Consider the following 23,695-nt stretch of genomic DNA (forward strand, 5'->3'; position numbering starts at 1 on the left):
TGATGTATCAGAGATTCTCCCTGGTTGGCTGATGTATCAGAGATTCTCCCTGGTTGGCTGATGTATCAGAGATTCTCCCTGGTTGGCTGATGTATCAGAGATTGTCCCTGGTTGGCTGATGTATCAGAGATTGTCCCTGGTTGGCTGATGTATCAGAGATTGTCCCTGGTTGGCTGATGTATCAGAGATTGTCCCTGGTTGGCTGATGTATCAGAGATTCTCCCTGGTTGGCTGATGTATCAGAGATTCTCCCTGGTTGGCTGATGTATCAGAGATTCTCCTGGTTGGCTGATGTATCAGAGAGAGAGTTGGCTGATGTATCAGAGATTCTCCCTGATTGGCTGATGTATCAGAGATTCTCCCTGGTTGGCTGATGTATCAGAGATTGTCCCTGGTTGGCTGATGTATCAGAGATTCTCCCTGTTTGGCTGATGTATCAGAGATTCTTACTGGTTGGCTGATGTATCAGATTCTCCCTGGTTGGCTGATGTATCTGAGATTCTCCATGGTTGGCTGATGTATCAGAGATTCTCCCTGATTGGCTGGTGTATCAGAGATTCACCCTGGTTGACTGATGAGCCAGTAAGAGAGCGCGATATATCCCAGAGGATATGGGCCAGGCAGGGGTGTGTGTGTGTGTGTGTGTGTGTGTGTGTGTGTTGTGTGTGTGTGTGTGTGTGTGTGTAGAGAGATATCCCAGAGGATATGGGCCAGGCAGACCTTGTTAAGACCGTGTTAGGACCTTGATAAGACGTGTGGTGGCGTGTTAAGACCTTGTTAAGATTTGTTAAGACCTTGTTAAGACGTGTGGTGGCGTGTTGTGAGACAGACAGTGTTCTGGGTTAAACACTGTTAATGATGCCAATACACGCTCCTAGAGCCTTAAAGGGATAGTTTCACCCAAGTAAGAAAATGACTCCCTTTCATTGGGACAGCATGATGCTCACCAGTCCAAAACACTGCCTAGAGTTTGGCCTACATAATAGTGTAATTACTGAGCTCGGCCTAAGTGTAGCTAATCTCTTCTATCATCCCTCCCTCCCTCCCTCCTCCCTCCCTCCCTCCCCCTCCCCCCTCTCCTCCCTTCTCCCTCCCTCCCCCTCCTTTTCCCTCCCTCCCTCCCCTCCCCCTCCTTTCCGCTCCCTCCCTCCCTCCTTCCCCTCCCTCCCTCCCCTCCCCTCCCCCTCCTTTCCCTCCCTCCCTCCTTTCCCCTCCCTCCCTCCTTCCTTTTCTCTCCCTCCCCTCCCCCTCCTTTCCGCTCCCTCCCTCTTTCCCCTCCCTCCCTCCCTCCCCTCCCCTCCCCCTCCTTTCCCCTCCCTCCCTCCCCCTCCCTCCCTCCCTTTCCTTTTCCCTCCTGGGAGGATTATGGATCCCCATTGGTTCCCTCCACCCTCCCTCCCTCCCTTTCCCCTCCCTCCCTCCTTTCCCCTCCCTCCCCCCCCTCCCTCCCTCCCCCTCCGTCCCTCCTTTCCCCTCCCTCCCGCCCTCCCTCCCTCCAGGTCTGTTTAGCAGGTATCCCGAGGAGGACACAGATACTCTCCTTCCCCCTACCTGAGTCCGTGCCTCTGTTCTGTCTGCCCATGGGGGCCACCATTGAGGCCTGGCCGGCCCAGACCAAATACCCCTGCCTGTCTTCTCCACCTTCGTACTGACCGGATCCTCTGGAGAGAAGGTATCCCCATTACACACACACACACACACACACACAAACACCTAACCTTTCAAGAATGGTTATTCCACCATACACACCCGTCACACGTGGACACACATACACACCTCCTAATCCTCAAGAATTTATACCTCCTACATACACACACTCTCACACACGTGGACACACATACACACCTCCTAATCCCCAAGAACGCTTATACCTCCTACATACACACACATGCAGCTAACCTCCAAGGAATGTTATCCCACCGAGTGTGTGTGTGTGTGTGTGTGTGTGTGTGTGTGTGTGTGTGTGTGTGTGTGTGTGTGTGTGTGTGTGTGTGTGTGTGTGTGTGTGTGTGTGTGTGTGTGTGTGTGTGTGTGTATATTTATCTGTGTGTGTTACCTGTGTGGTGTGTTCCATGTAGTCATGGCCTGCTGTTCCATAAGGTGTATATTTATCTGTTTTCTAAATGTATTTTACTGCTTGGAATATCCAGTTATGGCTCTGACTGTGGAATAGAGTTCCATATAGTCATGGCTCTATGTTGTACTGTGGAATAGAGTTCCATGTAGTCATGGCTCTATGTAGTACTGTGGAATAGAGTTCCATGTAGTCATGGCTCTATGTAGTACTGTGGAATAGAGTTCCATGTAGTCATGGCTCTATGTTGTACTGTGGAATAGAGTTCCATGTAGTCATGGCTCTATGTAGTACTGTGGAATAGAGTTCCATGTAGTCATGGCTCTATGTAGTACTGTGGAATAGTTCCATGTAGTCATGGCTCTATGTAGTACTGGGTGGAATAGAGTTCCATGTAGACATGGCTCTATGTAGTACTGTGGAATAGAGTTCCATATAGTCATGGCTCTATGTAGTACTGTGGAATAGAGTTCCATGTAGTCATGGCTCTATGTTGTACTGTGGAATAGAGTTCCATGTAGTCATGGCTCTATGTTGTACTGTGGAATAGAGTTCCATGTAGTCATGGCTCTATGTAGTACTGTGGAATAGAGTTCCATGTAGTCATGGCTCTATGTAGTACTGTGGAATAGAGTTCGATGTAGTCATGGCTCTATGTAGTACTGTGGAATAGAGTTCCATGTAGTCATGGCTCTATGTAGTACTGTGGAATAGAGTTCCATGTAGTCATGGCTCTATGTAGTACTGTGGAATAGAGTTCCATGTAGTCATGGCTCTATGTTGTACTGTGGAATAGAGTTCCATGTGGTCATGGCTCTATGTAGTACTGTGGAATAGAGTTCCATGTAGTCATGGCTCTATGTAGTACTGTGGAATAGAGTTCCATGTAGTCATGGCTCTATGTAGTACTGTGGAATAGAGTTCCATGTAGTCATGGCTCTATGTTGTACTGTGGAATAGAGTTCCATGTGGTCATGGCTCTATGTTGTACTGTGGAATAGAGTTCCATGTGGTCATGGCTCTATGTAGTACTGTGTGCCTCCCATAGTCTGTTCTGGACTTGGGGACTGTGAAGAGACCTCTGGTGGCATGTCTACCTCTTGTGGCAGGCATTGACACATTCACACACAACAACAGCTGAGGAGGACCTCAGCCAAAACATTACCCATACTGGGGCACCAGGAAACCACGGTGACGCACAGCACACGCCAGCAGCGAAAGTGGGTCACACACACACACACACACACACACACACACACACACACACACACACACACACACACACACACACACACACACACACACACACACACACACGCCCCCCCACACACACACACACACACACACACACACACACACACACACACACACACACACACACACACACACACACACGCCCCCACTCACACACACACACACATACACAGACAAGAATGAAATGGAACAGATACAACCAGAAATAGATAGGCAGTCACAGCTGCCGGAAGGATCTTGGCTTCAAAGAGTAACCACCAAGGAGAAACACCACAGTGACAGGCAGCAAGGTAACAGCTAGCTATTAGCTAGCTAGCTTCTCTGTAAACACCACAGTGACAGACAGCAAGGTAACAGCTAGCTAGTAGCTAGCTAGCTTCTCTGTAAACACCACAGTGATGGGCAGCAAGGTAACAGCTAGCTATTAGCTAGCTAGCTTCTCTGTAAACACCACAGTGATGGGCAGCAAGGTAACAGCTAGCTATTAGCTAGCTAGCTTCTCTGTAAACACCACAGAGACAGGCAGCAAGGTAACAGCTAGCTATTAGCTTAGATTGTAAACACCACAGAGACAGGCAGCAAGGTAAAGCTAGCTAGTAGCTTGATTGAGCACCTGAACCCAGGATAGCTACGGTAGCACCAGGTTTAAAACTAACAGGACCTGAACCCAGGATAGCTACGGTAGCACCAGGTTTAAAACTAACAGGACCTGAACCCAGGATAGCTACGGTAGCACCAGGTTTAAAACTAACAGGACCTGAACCCAGGATAGCTACGGTAGCACCAGGTTTAAAACTAACAGGACCTGAACCCAGGATAGCTACGGTAGCACCAGGTTTAAAACTAACAGGACCTGAACCCAGGATAGCTACGGTAGCACCAGGTTTAAAACTAACAGGACCTGCCGGGCAGGTTTAAAACTAAAACCACAGGATAGCTGCCGGGCTTAAAACTAAACACAGACCAGGGGTCAAAACGACGGCTGGCGTGCAACCACTCTGTTTGGTTCTCGTGGATGACCCAACTGTGACTGTGGTAGGTGAGCTGTGTTTTCCTGGCCAAGGTCATAAAGACAGTCAGGAGGTCCTGGTGTACTGCCTCTCATTCTGCACACAGACCAGGCTTCCCTTTCAACTGAGCTTGTCAGCCACTGACCCAGACATTCACTAACACAAGGTATGAACACTTTACTGTACACACAGGGAGAACACACCCTCTATACTAGACTATACCCTCTGACAGAAGGCTGTTCTATACTATTCTATACCCTCTGACAGAAGGCTGTTCTATACTAGACTATACCCTCTGACAGAAGGCTGTTCTGTACTAGACTATACCCTCTGACAGAAGGCTGTTCTGTACCTGACTATACCCCCTGACTGAAGGCTGTTCTATACTAGACTATACCCTCTGACTGAAGGCTGTTCTATACTAGACTATACCCTCTGACTGAAGGCTGTTCTATACCAGACTATACCCTCTGACAGAAGGCTGTTCTATACTAGACTATACCCTCTGACAGAAGGCTGTTCTGTACTAGACTATACCCTCTGACAGAAGGCTGTTCTACTAGACTATACCCAGAAGGCTGACTGACTATACCCCTGACTGAAGGCTGTTCTATACTAGACTATACCCTCTGACAGAAGGCTGTTCTGTACTAGACTATACCCTCTGACTGAAGGCTGTTCTATACTAGACTATACCCTCTGACAGAAGGCTGTTCTATACTAGACTATACCCTCTGACAGAAGGCTGTTCTATACTAGACTATACCCTCTGACAGAAGGCTGTTCTATACTAGACTATACCCTCTGACTGAAGGCTGTTCTATACTAGACTATACCCTCTGACAGAAGGCTGTTCTATACTAGACTATACCCTCTGACAGAAGGCTGTTCTATACTAGACTATACCCTCTGACTGAAGGCTGTTCTATACTAGACTATACCCTCTGACTGAAGGCTGTTCTATACTAGACTATACCCTCTGACTGAAGGCTGTTCTATACTAGACTATACCCTCTGACAGAAGGCTGTTCTATACTAGACTATACCCTCTGACAGAAGGCTGTTCTATACTAGACTATACCCTCTGACTGAAGGCTGTTCTATACTAGACTATACCCTCTGACTGAAGGCTGTTCTATACTAGACTATACCCTCTGACTGAAGGCTGTTCTATACTAGACTATACCCTCTGACTGAAGGCTGTTCTATACTAGACTATACCCCCTGACTGAAGGCTGTTCTATACTAGACTATACCCTCTGACTGAAGGCTGTTCTATACTAGACTATACCCTCTGACTGAAGGCTGTTCTATACTAGACTATACCCCCTGACTGAAGGCTGTTCTATACTAGACTATACCCTCTGACAGAAGGCTGTTCTATACTAGACTAAACTGACTGAAGGCTGTTCTATACAGAAAAGCCTGTTCTATACTAGACTATATCTCTGACTGAAGACTGACTATACCCTCTGATGATGTTATGTAGATCTGTCTCTATAGAGACATAATGACTGAAGGTTTCCAGGAATGACTGAAATGTTCTCTGACTGTTTGTCTCTAGACTATTTAGGCTAGATTTAGAATGTGGAGATCAGAAAAGCCTTTTGGCTGTAAAGACTGTATATTATGATGTTCTATACCTAGCTGGTACAAGGTCAGATTTAGACAGAGAGAGGCTGTAAAGACAGAGAGAGAGGGTAACCTAGCTGGTACAAGGTCAGATATTATAAAGATACCCTCTGACTGACAGAGTTCTAAAGACAGAGAGAGAGGGTAACCTAGCTGGTACAAGGTCAGATATTGACAGAGAGAGTAAAGACAGAGAGAGAGGGTAACCTAGCTGGTACAAGGTCAGATGTAGACAGAGAGAGAAAAGACAGAGAGAGAGGGTAACCTAGCTGGTACAAGGTCAGATATTGACAGAGAGAGTAAAGACAGAGAGAGAGAGTAACCTAGCTGGTACAAGGTCAGATGTAGACAGAGAGAGAAAAGACAGAGAGAGAGTGTAACCTAGCTGGTACAAGGTCAGATATTGACAGAGAGAGTAAAGACAGAGAGAGAGAGTAACCTAGCTGGTACAAGGTCAGATATTGACAGAGAGAGTAAAGACAGAGAGAGGGTAACCTAGCTGGTACAAGGTCAGATATTGACAGAGAGAGTAAAGACAGAGAGAGAGGGTAACCTAGCTGGTACAATGTCAGATATCGACAGAGAGAGTAAAGACAGAGAGAGAGAGTAACCTAGCTGGTACAAGGTCAGATATATGTATTGCTTTTTAAATGCTCAGGGATTTGTCTGCATAGAAAATGATTGGGCGGGCCTCTTAAGTCCAAAAAGGGCTCCTTGCCAAGCTCCCGGCCACACCCACCACCTAAGTCCCTTTTTTATCCAGAGAAAACCCTGCTTCTTATTTAAGTTTCACTGGGAAGCACAGTGATTAATGGTTGATTATGGTGCACTAGATACAAGTATTACAAGACTAACTCTGTGTGGTTCATGCATGTTTTCCAGTCAGAGTGTGAACGGTCGGAGGTCCGTCTCATCGCTCGCGGGGCACCGCTCCCCGTCCTTTCCAACCGCTCTGCTAAAAACCAGACCGTCTCATCGCTCGCGGAGCGCCGCTCCCCGTCCTTTCCAAACGTTCTGCTAAAAACCAGACCGTCTCATCGCTAGCAGGAAGAAAAATATAGAGTCCAAATTCCCTCCGTTCATTATAATCACCATTTAACCAACACCCATCTATTGTTGTGACTACCTGGACCTACCATTTAACCAACACCCATCTATTGTGGTGACTACCTGGACCTACCATTTAACCAACAACCATCTATTGTTGTGACTACCGGGACCTACCATTTAACCAACACCCATCTATTGTTGTGACTACCTGGACCTACCATTTAACCAACACCCATCTATTGTTGTGACTACCTGGACCTACCATTTAACCAACACCCATCTATTGTTGTGACTACCTGGACCATTTAACCAACACCCATCATTTAACCTGGACCTACAACCACACATCTATTGTTGTGAACCTGGACATACATAAACACTCTGAATAGATTACATGTCATATTATTAACACTCTGAATAGACTACATGTCATATTAAACACTCTGAATAGACTACATGTCATATTAACACTCTGAATAGACTACATGTCATATTAAACACTCTGAATAGACTACATGTCATATTAAACACTCTGAATAGACTACATGTCATATTAAACACTCTGAATAGACTACATGTCATATTAAACACTCTGAATAGACTACATGTCATATTAAACACTCTGAATAGACTACATGTCATATTAACACTCTGAATAGACTACATGTCATATTAACACTCTGAATAGACTACATGTCATATTAACACTCTGAATAGACTACATGTCATATTAAACAGTATATAAACACTCTGAATAGACTACATGTCATATTAAACACTCTGAATAGACTACATGTCATATTAACACTCTGAATAGACTACATGTCATATTAACACTCTGAATAGACTACATGTCATATTTAACACTCTGAATAGACTACATGTCATATTAACACTCTGAATAGACTACATGTCATATTAAACAGTCTGAATAGACTACATGTTATATTAAAACTCTGAATAGACTACATGTCATATTAAACACTCTGAATAGACTACATGTCATATTAACACTCTGAATAGACTACATGTCATATTAACACTCTGAATAGACTACATGTCATATTAAACACTCTGAATAGACTACATGTCATATTAAACACTCTGAATAGACTACATGTCATATTAAACACTCTGAATAGACTACATGTCATATTAACACTCTGAATAGACTACATGTCATATTAACACTCTGAATAGACTACATGTCATATTTAACACTCTGAATAGACTACATGTCATATTAAACACTCTGAATAGACTACATGTCATATTAAACACTGAATAGACTACATGTCATATTAACACTCTGAATAGACTACATGTCATATTAACACTCTGAATAGACTACATGTCATATTAACACTCTGAATAGACTACATGTTATATTAACACTCTGAACAGACTACATGTCATATTAAACACTCTGAATAGACTACATGTCATATTAACACTCTGAATAGACTACATGTCATATTAAACACTCTGAATAGACTACATGTCATATTAACACTCTGAATAGACTACATGTCATATAAACACTCTGAATAGACTACATGTCATATTAAACACTCTGAATAGACTACATGTCATATTAAACACTCTGAATAGACTACATGTCATATTAAACACTCTGAATAGACTACATGTCATATTAACACTCTGAATAGACTACATGTCATATTAAACACTCTGGATAGACTACATGTTATATTAAACAGTATATTAACACTCTGAATAGACTACATGTCATATTAACACTCTGAATAGACTACATGTCATATTAACACTCTGGATAGACTACATGTCATATTAAACACTCTGAACAGACTACATGTCATATTAAACACTCTGAATAGACTACATGTCATATTAAACAGTATATTAACACTCTGAATAGACTACATGTCATATTAAACACTCTGAATAGACTACATGTCATATTAAACAGTATATTAACACTCTGAATAGACTACATGTCATATTAAACACTCTGGATAGACTACATGTCATATTAAACAGTATATTAACACTCTGAATAGACTACATGTCATATTAACACTCTGAATAGACTACATGTCATATTAACACTCTGAATAGACTACATGTCATATTAAACACTCTGAATAGACTACATGTCATATTAACACTCTGAATAGACTACATGTCATATTAAACACTCTGAATAGACTACATGTCATATTAAACAGTATATAAACACTCTGAATAGACTACATGTCATATTAACACTCTGAATAGACTATATGTCATATTAACACTCTGAATAGACTACATGTCATATTAAACACTCTGAATAGACTACATGTCATATTAAACAGTATATAAACACTCTGAATAGACTACATGTCATATTAAACACTCTGAATAGACTACATGTCATATTAAACAGTATATAAACACTCTGAATAGACTACATGTCATATTAAACACTCTGAATAGACTACATGTCATATTAAACACTCTGAATAGACTACATGTCATATTAACACTCTGAATAGACTACATGTCATATTAAACACTCTGAATAGACTACATGTCATATTAAACACTCTGAATAGACTACATGTCATATTAAACACTCTGAATAGACTACATGTCATATTAAACACTCTGAATAGACTACATGTCATATTAAACACTCTGAATAGACTACATGTCATATTAAACACTCTGAATAGACTACATGTCATATTAACACTCTGAATAGACTACATGTCATATTAAACACTCTGAATAGACTACATGTCATATTAAACACTCTGAATAGACTACATGTCATATTAACACTCTGAATAGACTACATGTCATATTAACACTCTGAATAGACTCTGAATAGACTACATGTCATATTAACACTCTGAATAGACTACATGTCATATTAAACAGTATATAAACACTCTGAATAGACTACATGTCATATTAACACTCTGAATAGACTACATGTCATATTAACACTCTGAATAGACTACATGTCATATTAAACACTCTGAATAGACTACATGTCATATTAACACTCTGAATAGACTACATGTCATATTAAACACTCTGAATAGACTACATGTCATATTAAACACTCTGAATAGACTACATGTCATATTAACACTCTGAATAGACTACATGTCATATTAAACACTCTGAATAGACTACATGTCATATTAAACACTCTGAATAGACTACATGTCATATTAACACTCTGAATAGACTACATGTCATATTAAACACTCTGAATAGACTACATGTCATATTAAACACTCTGAATAGACTACATGTCATATTAAACACTCTGAATAGACTACATGTCATATTAACACTCTGAATAGACTACATGTCATATTAACACTCTGAATAGACTACATGTCATATTAAACACTCTGAATAGACTACATGTCATATTAAACACTCTGAATAGACTACATGTCATATTAAACACTCTGAATAGACTACATGTCATATTAAACAGTATATAAACACTCTGAATAGACTACATGTCATATTAACACTCTGAATAGACTACATGTCATATTAACACTCTGAATAGACTACATGTCATATTAAACACTCTGAATAGACTACATGTCATATTAACACTCTGAATAGACTACATGTCATATTAAACACTCTGAATAGACTACATGTCATATTAAACACTCTGAATAGACTACATGTCATATTAACACTCTGAATAGACTACATGTCATATTAAACACTCTGAATAGACTACATGTCATATTAACACTCTGAATAGACTACATGTCATATTAAACACTCTGAATAGACTACATGTCATATTAAACAGCATATTAAACACTCTGAATAGACTACATGTCATATTAACACTCTGAATAGACTACATGTCATATTAACACTCTGAATAGACTACATGTCATATTAAACACTCTGAATAGACTACATGTCATATTAACACTCTGAATAGACTACATGTCATATTAAACACTCTGAATAGACTACATGTCATATTAAACACTCTGAATAGACTACATGTCATATTAACACTCTGAATAGACTACATGTCATATTAAACACTCTGAATAGACTACATGTCATATTAAACACTCTGAATAGACTACATGTCATATTAAACACTCTGAATAGACTACATGTCATATTAAACACTCTGAATAGACTACATGTCATATTAAACACTCTGAATAGACTACATGTCATATTAAACACTCTGAATAGACTACATGTCATATTAACACTCTGAATAGACTACATGTCATATTAAACAGTATATAAACACTCTGAATAGACTACATGTCATATTAAACACTCTGAATAGACTACATGTCATATTAAACACTCTGAATAGACTACACATTAACACTCTGAATAGACTACATGTATATTAAACACTCTGAATAGACTACATGTCATATTAACACTCTGAATAGACTACATGTCATATTAAACACTCTGAATAGACTACATGTCATATTAAACAGTATTAAACACTCTGAATAGACTACATGTCATATTAACACTCTGAATAGACTACATTTCATATTAAACACTCTGAATAGACTACATGTCATATTAACACTCTGGATAGACTACATGTCATATTAAACACTCTGAATAGACTACATGTCATATTAAACACTCTGAATAGACTACATGTCATATTAAACACTCTGAATAGACTACATGTCATATAAACACTCTGAATAGACTACATGTCATATTAAACAGTATATAAACACTGAATAGACTACATGTCATATTAAACACTCCGAATAGACTACATGTCATATTAACACTCTGAATAGACTACATGTCATATTAACACTCTGAATAGACTACATGTCATATAAACACTCTGAATAGACTACATGTCATATTAAACAGTATATAAACACTCTGAATAGACTACATGTCATATTAACACTCTGAATAGACTACATGTCATATTAAACACTCTGAATAGACTACATGTCATATTAAACACTCTGAATAGACTCCATGTCATATTAACACTCTGAATAGAATACATGTCATATTAAATTGAATAGACTACATGTATATAAACACTCTGAATAGACTACATGTCATATTAAACACTCTGAATAGACTACATGTCATATAAACACTCTGAATAGACTACATGTCATATTAAACACTCTGAATAGACTACATGTCATATAAACAGTATATAAACACTCTGAATAGACTACATGTCATATTAACACTCTGAATAGACTACATGTCATATAAACACTCTGAATAGACTACATGTCATATTAAACACTCTGAATAGACTACATGTCATATTAAACACTCTGAATAGACTATGTCATGTCATATTAAACACTCTGAATAGACTACATGTCATATTAACACTCTGAATAGACTACATGTCATATTAAACACTCTGAATAGACTACATGTCATATTAAACACTCTGAATAGACTACATGTCATATAAACACTCTGAATAGACTACATGTCATATAAACACTCTGAATAGACTACATGTCATATTAACACTCTGAATAGACTACATGTCATATTAAACACTCTGAATAGACTACATGTCATATTAAACACTCTGAATAGACTCCATGTCATATTAACACTCTGAATAGAATACATGTCATATTAAACACTCTGAATAGACTACATGTCATATTAACACTCTGAATAGACTACATGTCATATTAAACACTCTGAATAGACTACATGTCATATTAAACACTCTGAATAGACTACATGTCATATTAACACTCTGAATAGACTACATGTCATATTAACACTCTGAATAGAATACATGTCATATTAAACACTCTGAATAGACTACATGTCATATTAAACACTCTGAATAGACTACATGTCATATTAAACACTCTGAATAGACTACATGTCATATTAACACTCTGAATAGACTACATGTCATATTAACACTCTGAATAGACTACATGTCATATAAACTCTGAATAGACTACATGTCATATTAACACTCTGAATAGACTAATCAAATCAAATGTTATTTGTTACATACACATGGTTAGCAGATGTTAATGCGAGTGTAGCGAAATGCTTGTGCTTCTAGTTCCGACAATGCAGTGATAACCAACAAGTAATCTAACTAACAATAATGATAAAGAATATGATAAAGAAATATGGTGCAGAGCAGCATACAGTAGATGGTATCGAGTACAGTATATACATATGAGATGAGTATGTAGACAAAGTAAACAAAGTGGCATAGTTAAAGTGGCTAGTGATACATGTATTACATAAGGATGCAGTCGATGATATAGAGTACAGTATATAAACACTAGGTCAGGAGCCAGACAGGGAGTCTAAGAAGGAATGAAAATAAATTATTTAGGCTATATTATTTCAATTATTTCAAGACTATAGCCTACAAAGAAATACTTTGTGAAGCATTAGGCTGGCATGAACATTATAGCGCTCAGCATTTAATACTTTGTGAAGCATTAGGCTGGCATGAACATTATAGCGCTCAGCATTTAATACTTTGTGAAGCATTAGGCTGGCATGAACATTATAGCGCTCAGCATTTAATACTTTGTGAAGCATTAGGCTGCATGAACATTATAGCGCTCAGCATTTAAACAACATTTCATTAAATCATTATAAATTTCGCATATAGGCTATGACTTTGCTGCACTGTGGGAACTAGAAACACAAGCATTTCACTACACCCGCAATAACATCTACTAACCAATAACATCTGCTAAACACGTGTATGTGGCCAATAACATCTACTAACCAATAACATCTGCTAAACATGTGTATGTGGCCAATAAAATGTGATTTGATTTGACGTACGAGAATGAAATAGGCATTTCATTAACAATGCCTTATTAGGCTCAGTGTACAGTTCCTTTGAATTCACGTTCAGAAACATGAGTTTGGCCAGAGTCTGTAGCGTCAGGCTCATGTGATGGTGCCTGGAGAGCAGGCCAGCAGGGGAGACTATCCTCTCCTCACCTGCAGAGCTGCTGGGGATGCTAAACATCCTTCAGGCCACTCTTGCCAGGCTGGGCAGGGATGCGGAGTTGTTTTGACATTTGTCAATAGGTAGGCCTGAAGGTTTTTAGGCAAAATAACCCAATCAAACCGGAAAGCTCACTGAAAGAGGTAATATGCCAGCCCTATAGGGCCAAAAACAACGATGGCCTATTGGGCCAAAAACAACGATGGCCTATAGGGGCCAAAAACAACGATGGCCTATTGGGCCAAAAACAACGATGGCCTATAGGGGCCAAAAACAACGATGGCCTATTGGGCCAAAAACAACGATGGCCTATTGGGCCAAAAACAACGATGGCCTATTGGGCCAAAAACAACGATGGCCTATTGGGCCAAAAACAACGATGGCCTATTGGGCCAAAAACAACGATGGCCTATTGGGCCAAAAACAATGATGGCCTATTGTATAGATAATAGAACAACAATGAAAGAAACGTTTAAGATATCAGATTTTATTTGTTTATAAATGCTTTGCTACAATGACATAGTTATCTACCCACCTCGTTCCTGTCTGTTAGTTATCATGAGCACACAGTACACCATCATGCTTTCAGGATAGGTGTCTTTTCAGATTCCACCGTGATTCTTTAGTAGTGGACACTACATCACCACACTCCCTCACTTCTTTAGTTGTGGACACTACATCACCACACTCCCTCTCTTCTTTAGTAGTGGACACTACATCACCACACTCCCTCTCTTCTTTAGTTGTGGACACTACATCACCACACTCCCTCACTTCTTTAGTAGTGGACACTACATCACCACACTCCCTCACTTCTTTAGTTGTGGACACTACATCACCACACTCCCTCTCTTCTTTAGTTGTGGACACTACATCACCACACTCCCTCTCTTCTTTAGTTGTGGACACTACATCACCACACTCCCTCTCTTCTTTAGTAGTGGAAACTATATCACCACACTACATCACCACACTCCCTCACTTCTTTAGTAGTGGACACTATATCACCACACTACATCACCACACTCCCTCACTTCTTTAGTAGTGGACACTATATCACCACACTACATCACCACACTCCCTCACTTCTTTAGTAGTGGACACTATATCACCACACTACATCACCACACTCCCTCACTTCTTTAGTTGTGGACACTACATCACCACACTCCCTCTTTTCTTTAGTAGTGGACACTACATCACCACACTCCCTCACTTCTTTAGTAGTGGACACTATATCACCACACTACATCACCACACTCCCTCACTTCTTTAGTAGTGGACACTATATCACCACACTACATCACCACACTCCCTCACTTCTTTAGTTGTGAACACTACATCACCACACTCCCTCTTTTCTTTAGTAGTGGACACTACATCACCACACTCCCTCACTTCTTTAGTTGTGGACACTACATCACCACACTCCCTCACTTCTTTAGTTGTGGACACTACATCACCACACTCCCTCTCTTCTTTAGTTGTGGACACTACATCACCACACTCCCTCACTTCTTTAGTTGTGGACACTACATCACCACACTCCCTCTCTTCTTTAGTTGTGGACACTACATCACCACACTCCTCCCCCACTTCTTTAGTTGTGGACACTACATCACCACACTCCCTCTCTTCTTTAGTTGTGGACACTACATCACCACACTCCCTCACTTCTTTAGTTGTGGACACTACATCACCACACTCCCTCTCTTCTTTAGTTGTGGACACTACATCACCACACTCCCTCTCTTCTTTAGTTGTGGACACTACATCACCACACTCCCTCACTTCTTTAGTTGTGGACACTACATCACCACACTCCCTCTCTTCTTTAGTTGTGGACACTACATCACCACACTCCCTCTCTTCTTTAGTTGTGGACACTACATCACCACACTCCCTCACTTCTTTAGTTGTGGACACTACATCACCACACTCCCTCACTTCTTTAGTTGTGGACACTACATCACCACACTCCCTCTCTTCTTTAGTTGTGGACACTACATCACCACACTCCCTCTCTTCTTTAGTTGTGGACACTACATCACCACACTCCCTCTCTTCTTTAGTTGTGGACACTACATCACCACACTCCCTCACTTCTTTAGTTGTGGACACTACATCACCACACTCCCTCTCTTCTTTAGTAGTGGACACTACATCACCACACTCCCCACTTCTTTAGTTGTGGACACTACATCACCACACTCCCTCTCTTCTTTAGTTGTGGACACTACATCACCACACTCCTCTTCTTTAGTTGTGGACACTACATCACCACACTCCCTCTCTTCTTTAGTTGTGGACACTACATCACCACACTCCCTCACTTCTTTACTACATCACCACACTCCCTCACTTCTTTAGTAGTGGACACTACATCACCACACTCCCTCACTTCTTTAGTTGTGGACACTACATCACCACACTCCCTCTCTTCTTTAGTTGTGGACACTACATCACCACACTCCCTCTCTTCTTTAGTTGTGGACACTACATCACCACACTCCCTCACTTCTTTAGTAGTGGACACTACATCACCACACTCCCTCTCTTCTTTAGTTGTGGACACTACATCACCACACTCCCTCTCTTCTTTAGTTGTGGACACTACATCACCACACTCCCTCTCTTCTTTAGTTGTGGACACTACATCACCACACTCCCTCTCTTCTTTAGTTGTGGACACTACATCACCACACTCCCTCTCTTCTTTAGTTGTGGACACTACATCACCACACTCCCTCTCTTCTTTAGTAGTGGACACTACATCACCACACTCCCTCTCTTCTTTAGTTGTGGACACTACATCACCACACTCCCTCTCTTCTTTAGTTGTGGACACTACATCACCACACTCCCTCTCTTCTTTAGTTGTGGACACTACATCACCACACTCCCTCTCTTCTTTAGTTGTGGACACTACATACATCACCACACTCCCTCTCTTCTTTAGTTGTGGACACTACATCACCCACACTCCCTCTCTTCTTTAGTTGTGGACACTACATCACCACACTCCCTCACTTCTTTAGTAGTGGACACTACATCACCACACTCCCTCTCTTCTTTAGTTGTGGACACTACATCACCACACTCCCTCTCTTCTTTAGTTGTGGACACTACATCACCACACTCCCCACTTCTTTAGTTGTGGACACTACATCACCACACTCCCTCTCTTCTTTAGTTGTGGACACTACATCACCACACTCCCTCTCTTCTTTAGTTGTGGACACTACATCACCACACTCCCTCTCTTCTTTAGTTGTGGACACTACATCACCACACTCCCTCTCTTCTTTAGTTGTGGACACTACATCACCACACTCCCTCTCTTCTTTAGTTGTGGACACTACATCACCACACTCCCTCTTCTTTAGTTGTGGACACTACATCACCACACTCCCTCTCTTCTTTAGTTGTGGACACTACATCACCACACTCCCTCTCTTCTTTAGTTGTGGACACTACATCACCACACTCCCTCTCTTCTTTAGTTGTGGACACTACATCACCACACTCCTCTCTTCTTTAGTTGTGGACACTACATCACCACACTCCCTCACTTCTTTAGTTGTGGACACTACATCACCACACTCCCTCTCTTCTTTAGTTGTGGACACTACATCACCACACTCCCTCTCTTCTTTAGTTGTGGACACTACATCACCACACTCCCTCTCTTCTTTAGTTGTGGACACTACATCACCACACTCCCTCTCTTCTTTAGTTGTGGACACTACATCACCACACTCCCTCTCTTCTTTAGTTGTGGACACTACATCACCACACTCCCTCTCTTCTTTAGTTGTGGACACTACATCACCACACTCATTCTCTTGCTCTTAGTTCCTTCTCATCTTTATAAGTCACCTTGATTTAACACCTGGGTGTTTTATCAGTTTCTTTATGAAAATATTTAATGAACTCCATGACAGTAGCTAAAGCAAGGGGAGCAGCACACAAGTAGTCTATACAAATGCATTCTGGCCCAGGCACGCCCTGAGCTCATGAAGTGTGCACTCCAGTCAAATTGGACACCCTCCACTCCTCCCTCCGCTCCTCACTCCGCTCCTCCCTCCACTCCTCCCTCCGCTCCTCGCTCCACTCCTCGTTCCACTCCTCGCTCCACTCCTCGTTCCACTCCTCGCTCCACTCCTCCCTCCGCTCCTCCCTCCGCTCCTCCCTCCGCTCCTCGTTCCACTCCGCTCGCTCCTCGCTCCACTCCTCGTTCCACTCCTCCTCCACTCCTCCCTCTCCTCCTCGCTCCCTCCTCGCTCCTCCCTCCACTCTCCTCCACTCCTCCCTCCGCGCTCCCTCCTCGTTCCCTCCTCCCTCCGCTCCTCGCTCCAGCGCCTCGTTCCACTCCTCGCTCCACTCCTCGTTCCACTCCTCGTTCCACTCCTCCCTCCGCTCCTCGCTCCACTCCTCCCTCCACTCCTCGCTCCAGCGCCTCGTTCCACTCCTCGCTCCACTCCTCGTTCCACTCCTCCCTCTGTTCCTCCCTCCACTCCTCGCTCCACTCCTCGTTCCACTCCTCGCTCCACTCCTCGTTCCACTCCTCCCTCTGTTCCTCCCTCCACTCCTCGCTCCGCTCGCTCCGCTCCTCCCTCCGCTCCTCGCTCCAGCTCCACTCCTCGTTCCACTCCTCCCTCTGTTCCTCGTTCCACTCCTCCCTCCACTCCTCACTCCACTCCTCGCTCCACTCCTCGTTCCACTCCTCCCTCTGTTCCTCGCTCCGCTCCTCCCTCCAGTCCCTCGCTCCACTCCTCAGGACTCCTCCCTCTGTTCCAGCTCCGCTCCTCCCTCCGCTCCTCCCTCCCCCCCACCCTCCTCCCTCCCTCCTCCCCTCCCTCCGCTCCTCCCTCCACTCCTCACTCCACTCCTCGCTCCACTCCTCGTCTCCACTCCTCGCTCCACTCCTCGTTCCACTCCTCGCTCCACTCCTCCCTCCACTCCTCCCTCCACTCCTCACTCCACTCCTCGCTCCGTTCCTCGCTCCGCTCCTCGCTCCGCTCCTCGTTCCACTCCTCGCTCCACTCCTCGCTCCATTCCTCGCTCCACTCCTCGCTCCACTCCTCGCTCCACTCCTCGCTCCAGCTCCTCGCTCCAGCTCCTCCCTCCAGCTCCTCGCTCCAGCTCCTCCCTCCACTCGACTGACATTCTCTGGTTCCAGTCAGCTGTATGGCAACAGATACATATGTGCCCCTACCTCTATGTACTAATGGATCCATCCTGACGTGTATCTGTGTGTTTCCTCATCTCAGGTGTACGGTGCAGCCATCCAGTTCTACGAGCCCTACTCCCAGGACTGTCTGACCGACCAGCAGCGCTCTCAGCTGGGTCTGCCGGGGTTGGACCACGGGCCCTCTTCCCCAGCCACCTCCCCCTCCACCCCAGCTCCGGGCCCCAGAGCGCTACACACCAACAAGTGTATCTGTTTGCTGTCTCACTGGCCCTTCTTCGACGCCTTCCGCAAGTTCCTCACCTTCCTCTATCGATACTCCATCTCTGGACCTCACACCCTGCCCATCGAGAAGTGAGCATCGTGTGAATAATATATATTAGGACACGGCAGACATTTGTGGTATCAAAACTGCAGCACTTGAACCCATTGGCCTTGGTGTTGCTAGGGACCATGCTGAGCCACGGTCCTTTATAAGTACACAGTGTTGTCAGTGACCCTGTATGACACTGCCTGTATGTTGTCTGACAGCTCTCTATAGGACAGGCACCATACCCAGGCACTTTGTACATAGATACACTGTAGACACACTCCCTAGAAGATTTAACAATTCCAAATGGTATCCAGTCCACTAAATAAACACCAGAGGCTATGTTTAGATCAAGTGTTTGCTGACAGTTCAACAGGGCATTATGATGGTCAGGTGACAGTGTAGTGGCAGAACTCTATGTAAATCTACCCCCCCTGTCCCAGACGCTGTGATGACAGATTATGCTCACCTCCTCCTCAGGGTTATTTCTGGCCACATGTCCTGTAACTCTTCTTCTTCTTCTTCTCCTTCTTCTCTTCTTCTTCTTCTTCTTCTTCTTCTTCTTCTTCTTCTTCTTCTTCTTCTTCTTCTTCTTCTTCTTCTTCTTCTTCTCCTTCTCCTTTCTTCTCCTTCTCCTTCTTCTTCTTCTTCTTCTTCTTCTTCTTCTCCTTCTTCTTCTTCTCTTCTCCTTCTCCTTCTTCTTCTCCTTCTCTTCTTCTCCTTCTTCTTCTTCTTCTTCTTCTTCTTCTTCTTCTTCTTCTTCTTCTTCTTCTTCTTCTTCTTCTTCCTGTCAGGCACATCTCCCACTTCATGCACAAGGTCCCCTTCCCCTCCTCTCAGAGGCCCAGGATACTGGTGCAGGTGAGTTAAGGCATCCATAGTGCTGGCTGCTATGTTATGTTTATGGTTTCTGTCAGTGTGTGTCTCTATTCAAGACTAAACCATGTCTGACTCTGTCTTGATCATAATCATCATTCTTTTCATAGTGTTTTTCTCAAAGGTATTTACATTGTATTGAGGTAACGTACCCCCTTCTAGCACCAATCTCTGGCAACAGAGACAGTACTGGTTATATGGGAGTCTTTGATAACAGCCAAATGAAGCGCGGCAGCCATTTTGTGCCAGACCTGTCCCCACCACACTATACCCCCTTCTAGCACCATTCTCTGGCAACAGAGACAGTACTGGTTATATGGGAATCTTTGATACCAGCCATCTGCTAAATGAAGTGCGGCAGCCATTTTGTGCCAGACCTGTCCCCACCACACTATACCCCTTCGAGCACCAATCTCTGGCAACAGAGACAGTACTGGTTATATGGGAGTCTTTGATAACAGCCATCTGCTAAATGAAGTGCGGCAGCCATTTTGTGCCAGACCTGTCCCCACCACACTATACCTCTGGTAATGTGTTCACATTCCCCAGCTCTCTCCTCACGACAGCCTGATGTTGAGCCAGCCTGTGTCATCCCCTCTACCACTCAGGTAAGACAGGTATCATATACACCGAGTGTACAAAACATTATGAACGTCTTCCTAATATTGACTTGCACAACCCCCCCCTCCCCCTTTTGCCCTCAATTTGTCGGGGGATGGACTTTACACTCAAATGATTCCCACAGTTGTGCCACGTTGGCAGGATGTCCATTGTGTGGTGGAACATTCTTGATTCACACAGGAAATTGTTGAGCGTGAAAACTCCAGCGGTGTTGCTATTCTTGACACACTTAAACCGATGCGCCTGGCACCTACTACCATAACCCCGTTCAAAGGAACTTAAATCTATTGTCTTGCCCATTCACCCTCTGAATGGCACACATACACAATCCATGACTCAATTGTCTTTAACCTGTCTCCTCTCCTTCATCTACACTGATTGAAGTGGATTTAACAGATGTATTTCATAATAAGAACAGTAGTGGTCCTATAGCAGTACCTTGAGGAACTCCAAAACATGCCTTTAGATTGGTTTAAAGAATTGGACGAAGGTTTGGTGGCTTCTGGTGAAGTTCGTGGTATTAGTTATGGTATGATTAATTGATTGTATGGTTATTTTATGGTATTAGTTATGGTATGGTTAATTGATGGTATAGGTTATGGTATGGTTAATGTATGGTATGGTTAATTGATGGTATTAGTTATGGTATGGTATTAGTTATGGTATGGTTAATGTATGGTTTTAGTTATGGTATGGTTAATGTATGGTTTTAGTTATGGTATGGTTAATTGATGGTATTAGTTATGGTATGGTTAATTGATGGTATTAGTTATGGTATGGTTAATGTATGTTATTAGTTATGGTATGGTTAATGTATGGTATATGTTATGGTATGGTTAATTGATGGTATTAGTTATGGTATGTATATGTTATGGTATGGTTAATATATGGTATTAGTTATGGTATGGTTAATGTATGGTATATGTTATGGTATGGTTAATTGATGGTATATGGTATGGTATATGTTACGATATGGTTAATGTATGGTATTAGTTATGGTATGGTATATGTTATGGTATGGTTAATTGATGGTATATGGTATGGTATATGTTACATATGGTTAATGTTATGGTATGGTTAATTGATGGTTAATGGTATGGTATATGTTACGATATGGTTAATGTATGGTATTAGTTATGGTATGGTATATGTTATGGTATGGTTAATTGATGGTTAATGGTATGGTATATAGTTATGGTATGGTTAATGTATGGTATTAGTTATGGTATGGTTAATGTATGGTATATGTTACGATATGGTTAATGTATGGTATTAGTTATGGTATGGTTAATGTTATGGTATTAGTTATGGTATGGTTAATGTATGGTATTAGTTATGGTATGGTTAATGTATGGTATTAGTTATGGTATGGTTAATGTATGGTATTAGTTATGGTATGGTTAATGTATGGTATTAGTTATGGTATGGTTAATGTATGGTATTAGTTATGGTATGGTTAATGTATGGTATTAGTTATGGTATGGTTATATGTTATAGTTATATGGTTAATGTATGGTATATGTTATGGTATGGTTAATGTATGGTATTAGTTATGGTATGGTTAATGTATGGTATTAGTTATGGTATGGTTAATGTTATGGTATTAGTTATGGTATGGTTAATGTATGGTATATGGTATGGTATATGTTATTGATATGGTTAATGTATGGTATATGTTATGGTATGGTTAATGTATGGTATTAGTTATGGTATGGTTAATTTATGGTATTAGTTATGGTATGGTTAATGTATGGTATTAGTTATGGTATGGTTAATGTATGGTATATGTTATGGTATGGTTAATGTATGGTATTTGTTATCGTATGGTTAATGTATGGTATATGGTATGGTATATGTTACGATATGGTTAATGTATGGTATATGTTATGGTATGGTTAATGTATGGTATTAGTTATGGTATGGTTAATGTATGGTATATGTTACGATATGGTTAATGTATGGTGTATGTAATGGTATGGTTAATTGATGGTATATGGTATGGTATATGTTACGATATGGTTAATGTATGGTATTAGTTATGGTATGGTTAATGTATGGTATGTGTTATGATAGTGATGTAGTGTGTTAATCTCTTCTATGGCTGTGTTCCAGTGGTGGTCGGTTCTCCATACTGCTGCAGAACCTCGGTCCGGAGAATGCTATAACGCTCCTGGTGTTTGCTGTGACAGAACATAAGATCCTGGTTCACTCTCTACGGCCCGCTGTTCTGACCAGTGTCACTGAGGCTCTGGTGGCTGTGAGTACCTCAGATATCAACTGTTTAACACTATATTACCTCAGATATCAACTGTTTAACATTATAGGCGGCAGGGTAGCCTAGTGGTTAGAGTGGACTAGTAACCGCAAGGTTGCAAGTTCAAACCCCCGAGCTGACAAGGTACAAATCTGTCGTTCTGCCCCTGAACAGGCAGTTAACCCACTGTTCCTAGGCCGTCATTGAAAATAAGAATTTGTTCTTAACTGACTTGCCTGGTTAAATAAAGGTAAAATAAATAAAATAAAATAGAACCTCAGATATCAGCTGTTTAACACTATAGAACCTCAGATATCAGCTGTTTAACACTATAGTACCTCAGATATCAGCTGTTTAACACTATAGTACCTCAGATATCAGCTGTTTAACACTATAGAACCTCAGATATCAGCTGTT

General features: G+C 41.9%; 1 protein-coding gene across 1 annotated transcript in view; it reads left to right on the forward strand.

The window, feature by feature from the left end:
• The window catches only part of LOC118381696 (C-myc promoter-binding protein-like), a 171,940-nt gene that overhangs the window by 56,946 nt on the left and 91,299 nt on the right, over positions 1-23,695 (forward strand). The window contains 7 exon segments of the mRNA XM_052513923.1: positions 1,500-1,534; positions 1,536-1,623; positions 1,626-1,672; positions 19,300-19,571; positions 20,322-20,388; positions 20,953-21,011; positions 23,137-23,281. Coding sequence (XP_052369883.1) covers positions 1,500-1,534; positions 1,536-1,623; positions 1,626-1,672; positions 19,300-19,571; positions 20,322-20,388; positions 20,953-21,011; positions 23,137-23,281 — 713 coding nt within the window.

The sequence above is a fragment of the Oncorhynchus keta genome, unplaced genomic scaffold (genome assembly GCF_023373465.1).
Source record: "Oncorhynchus keta strain PuntledgeMale-10-30-2019 unplaced genomic scaffold, Oket_V2 Un_scaffold_14331_pilon_pilon, whole genome shotgun sequence".
In the NCBI taxonomy this organism is placed as follows: Eukaryota; Metazoa; Chordata; class Actinopteri; order Salmoniformes; family Salmonidae; genus Oncorhynchus; species Oncorhynchus keta.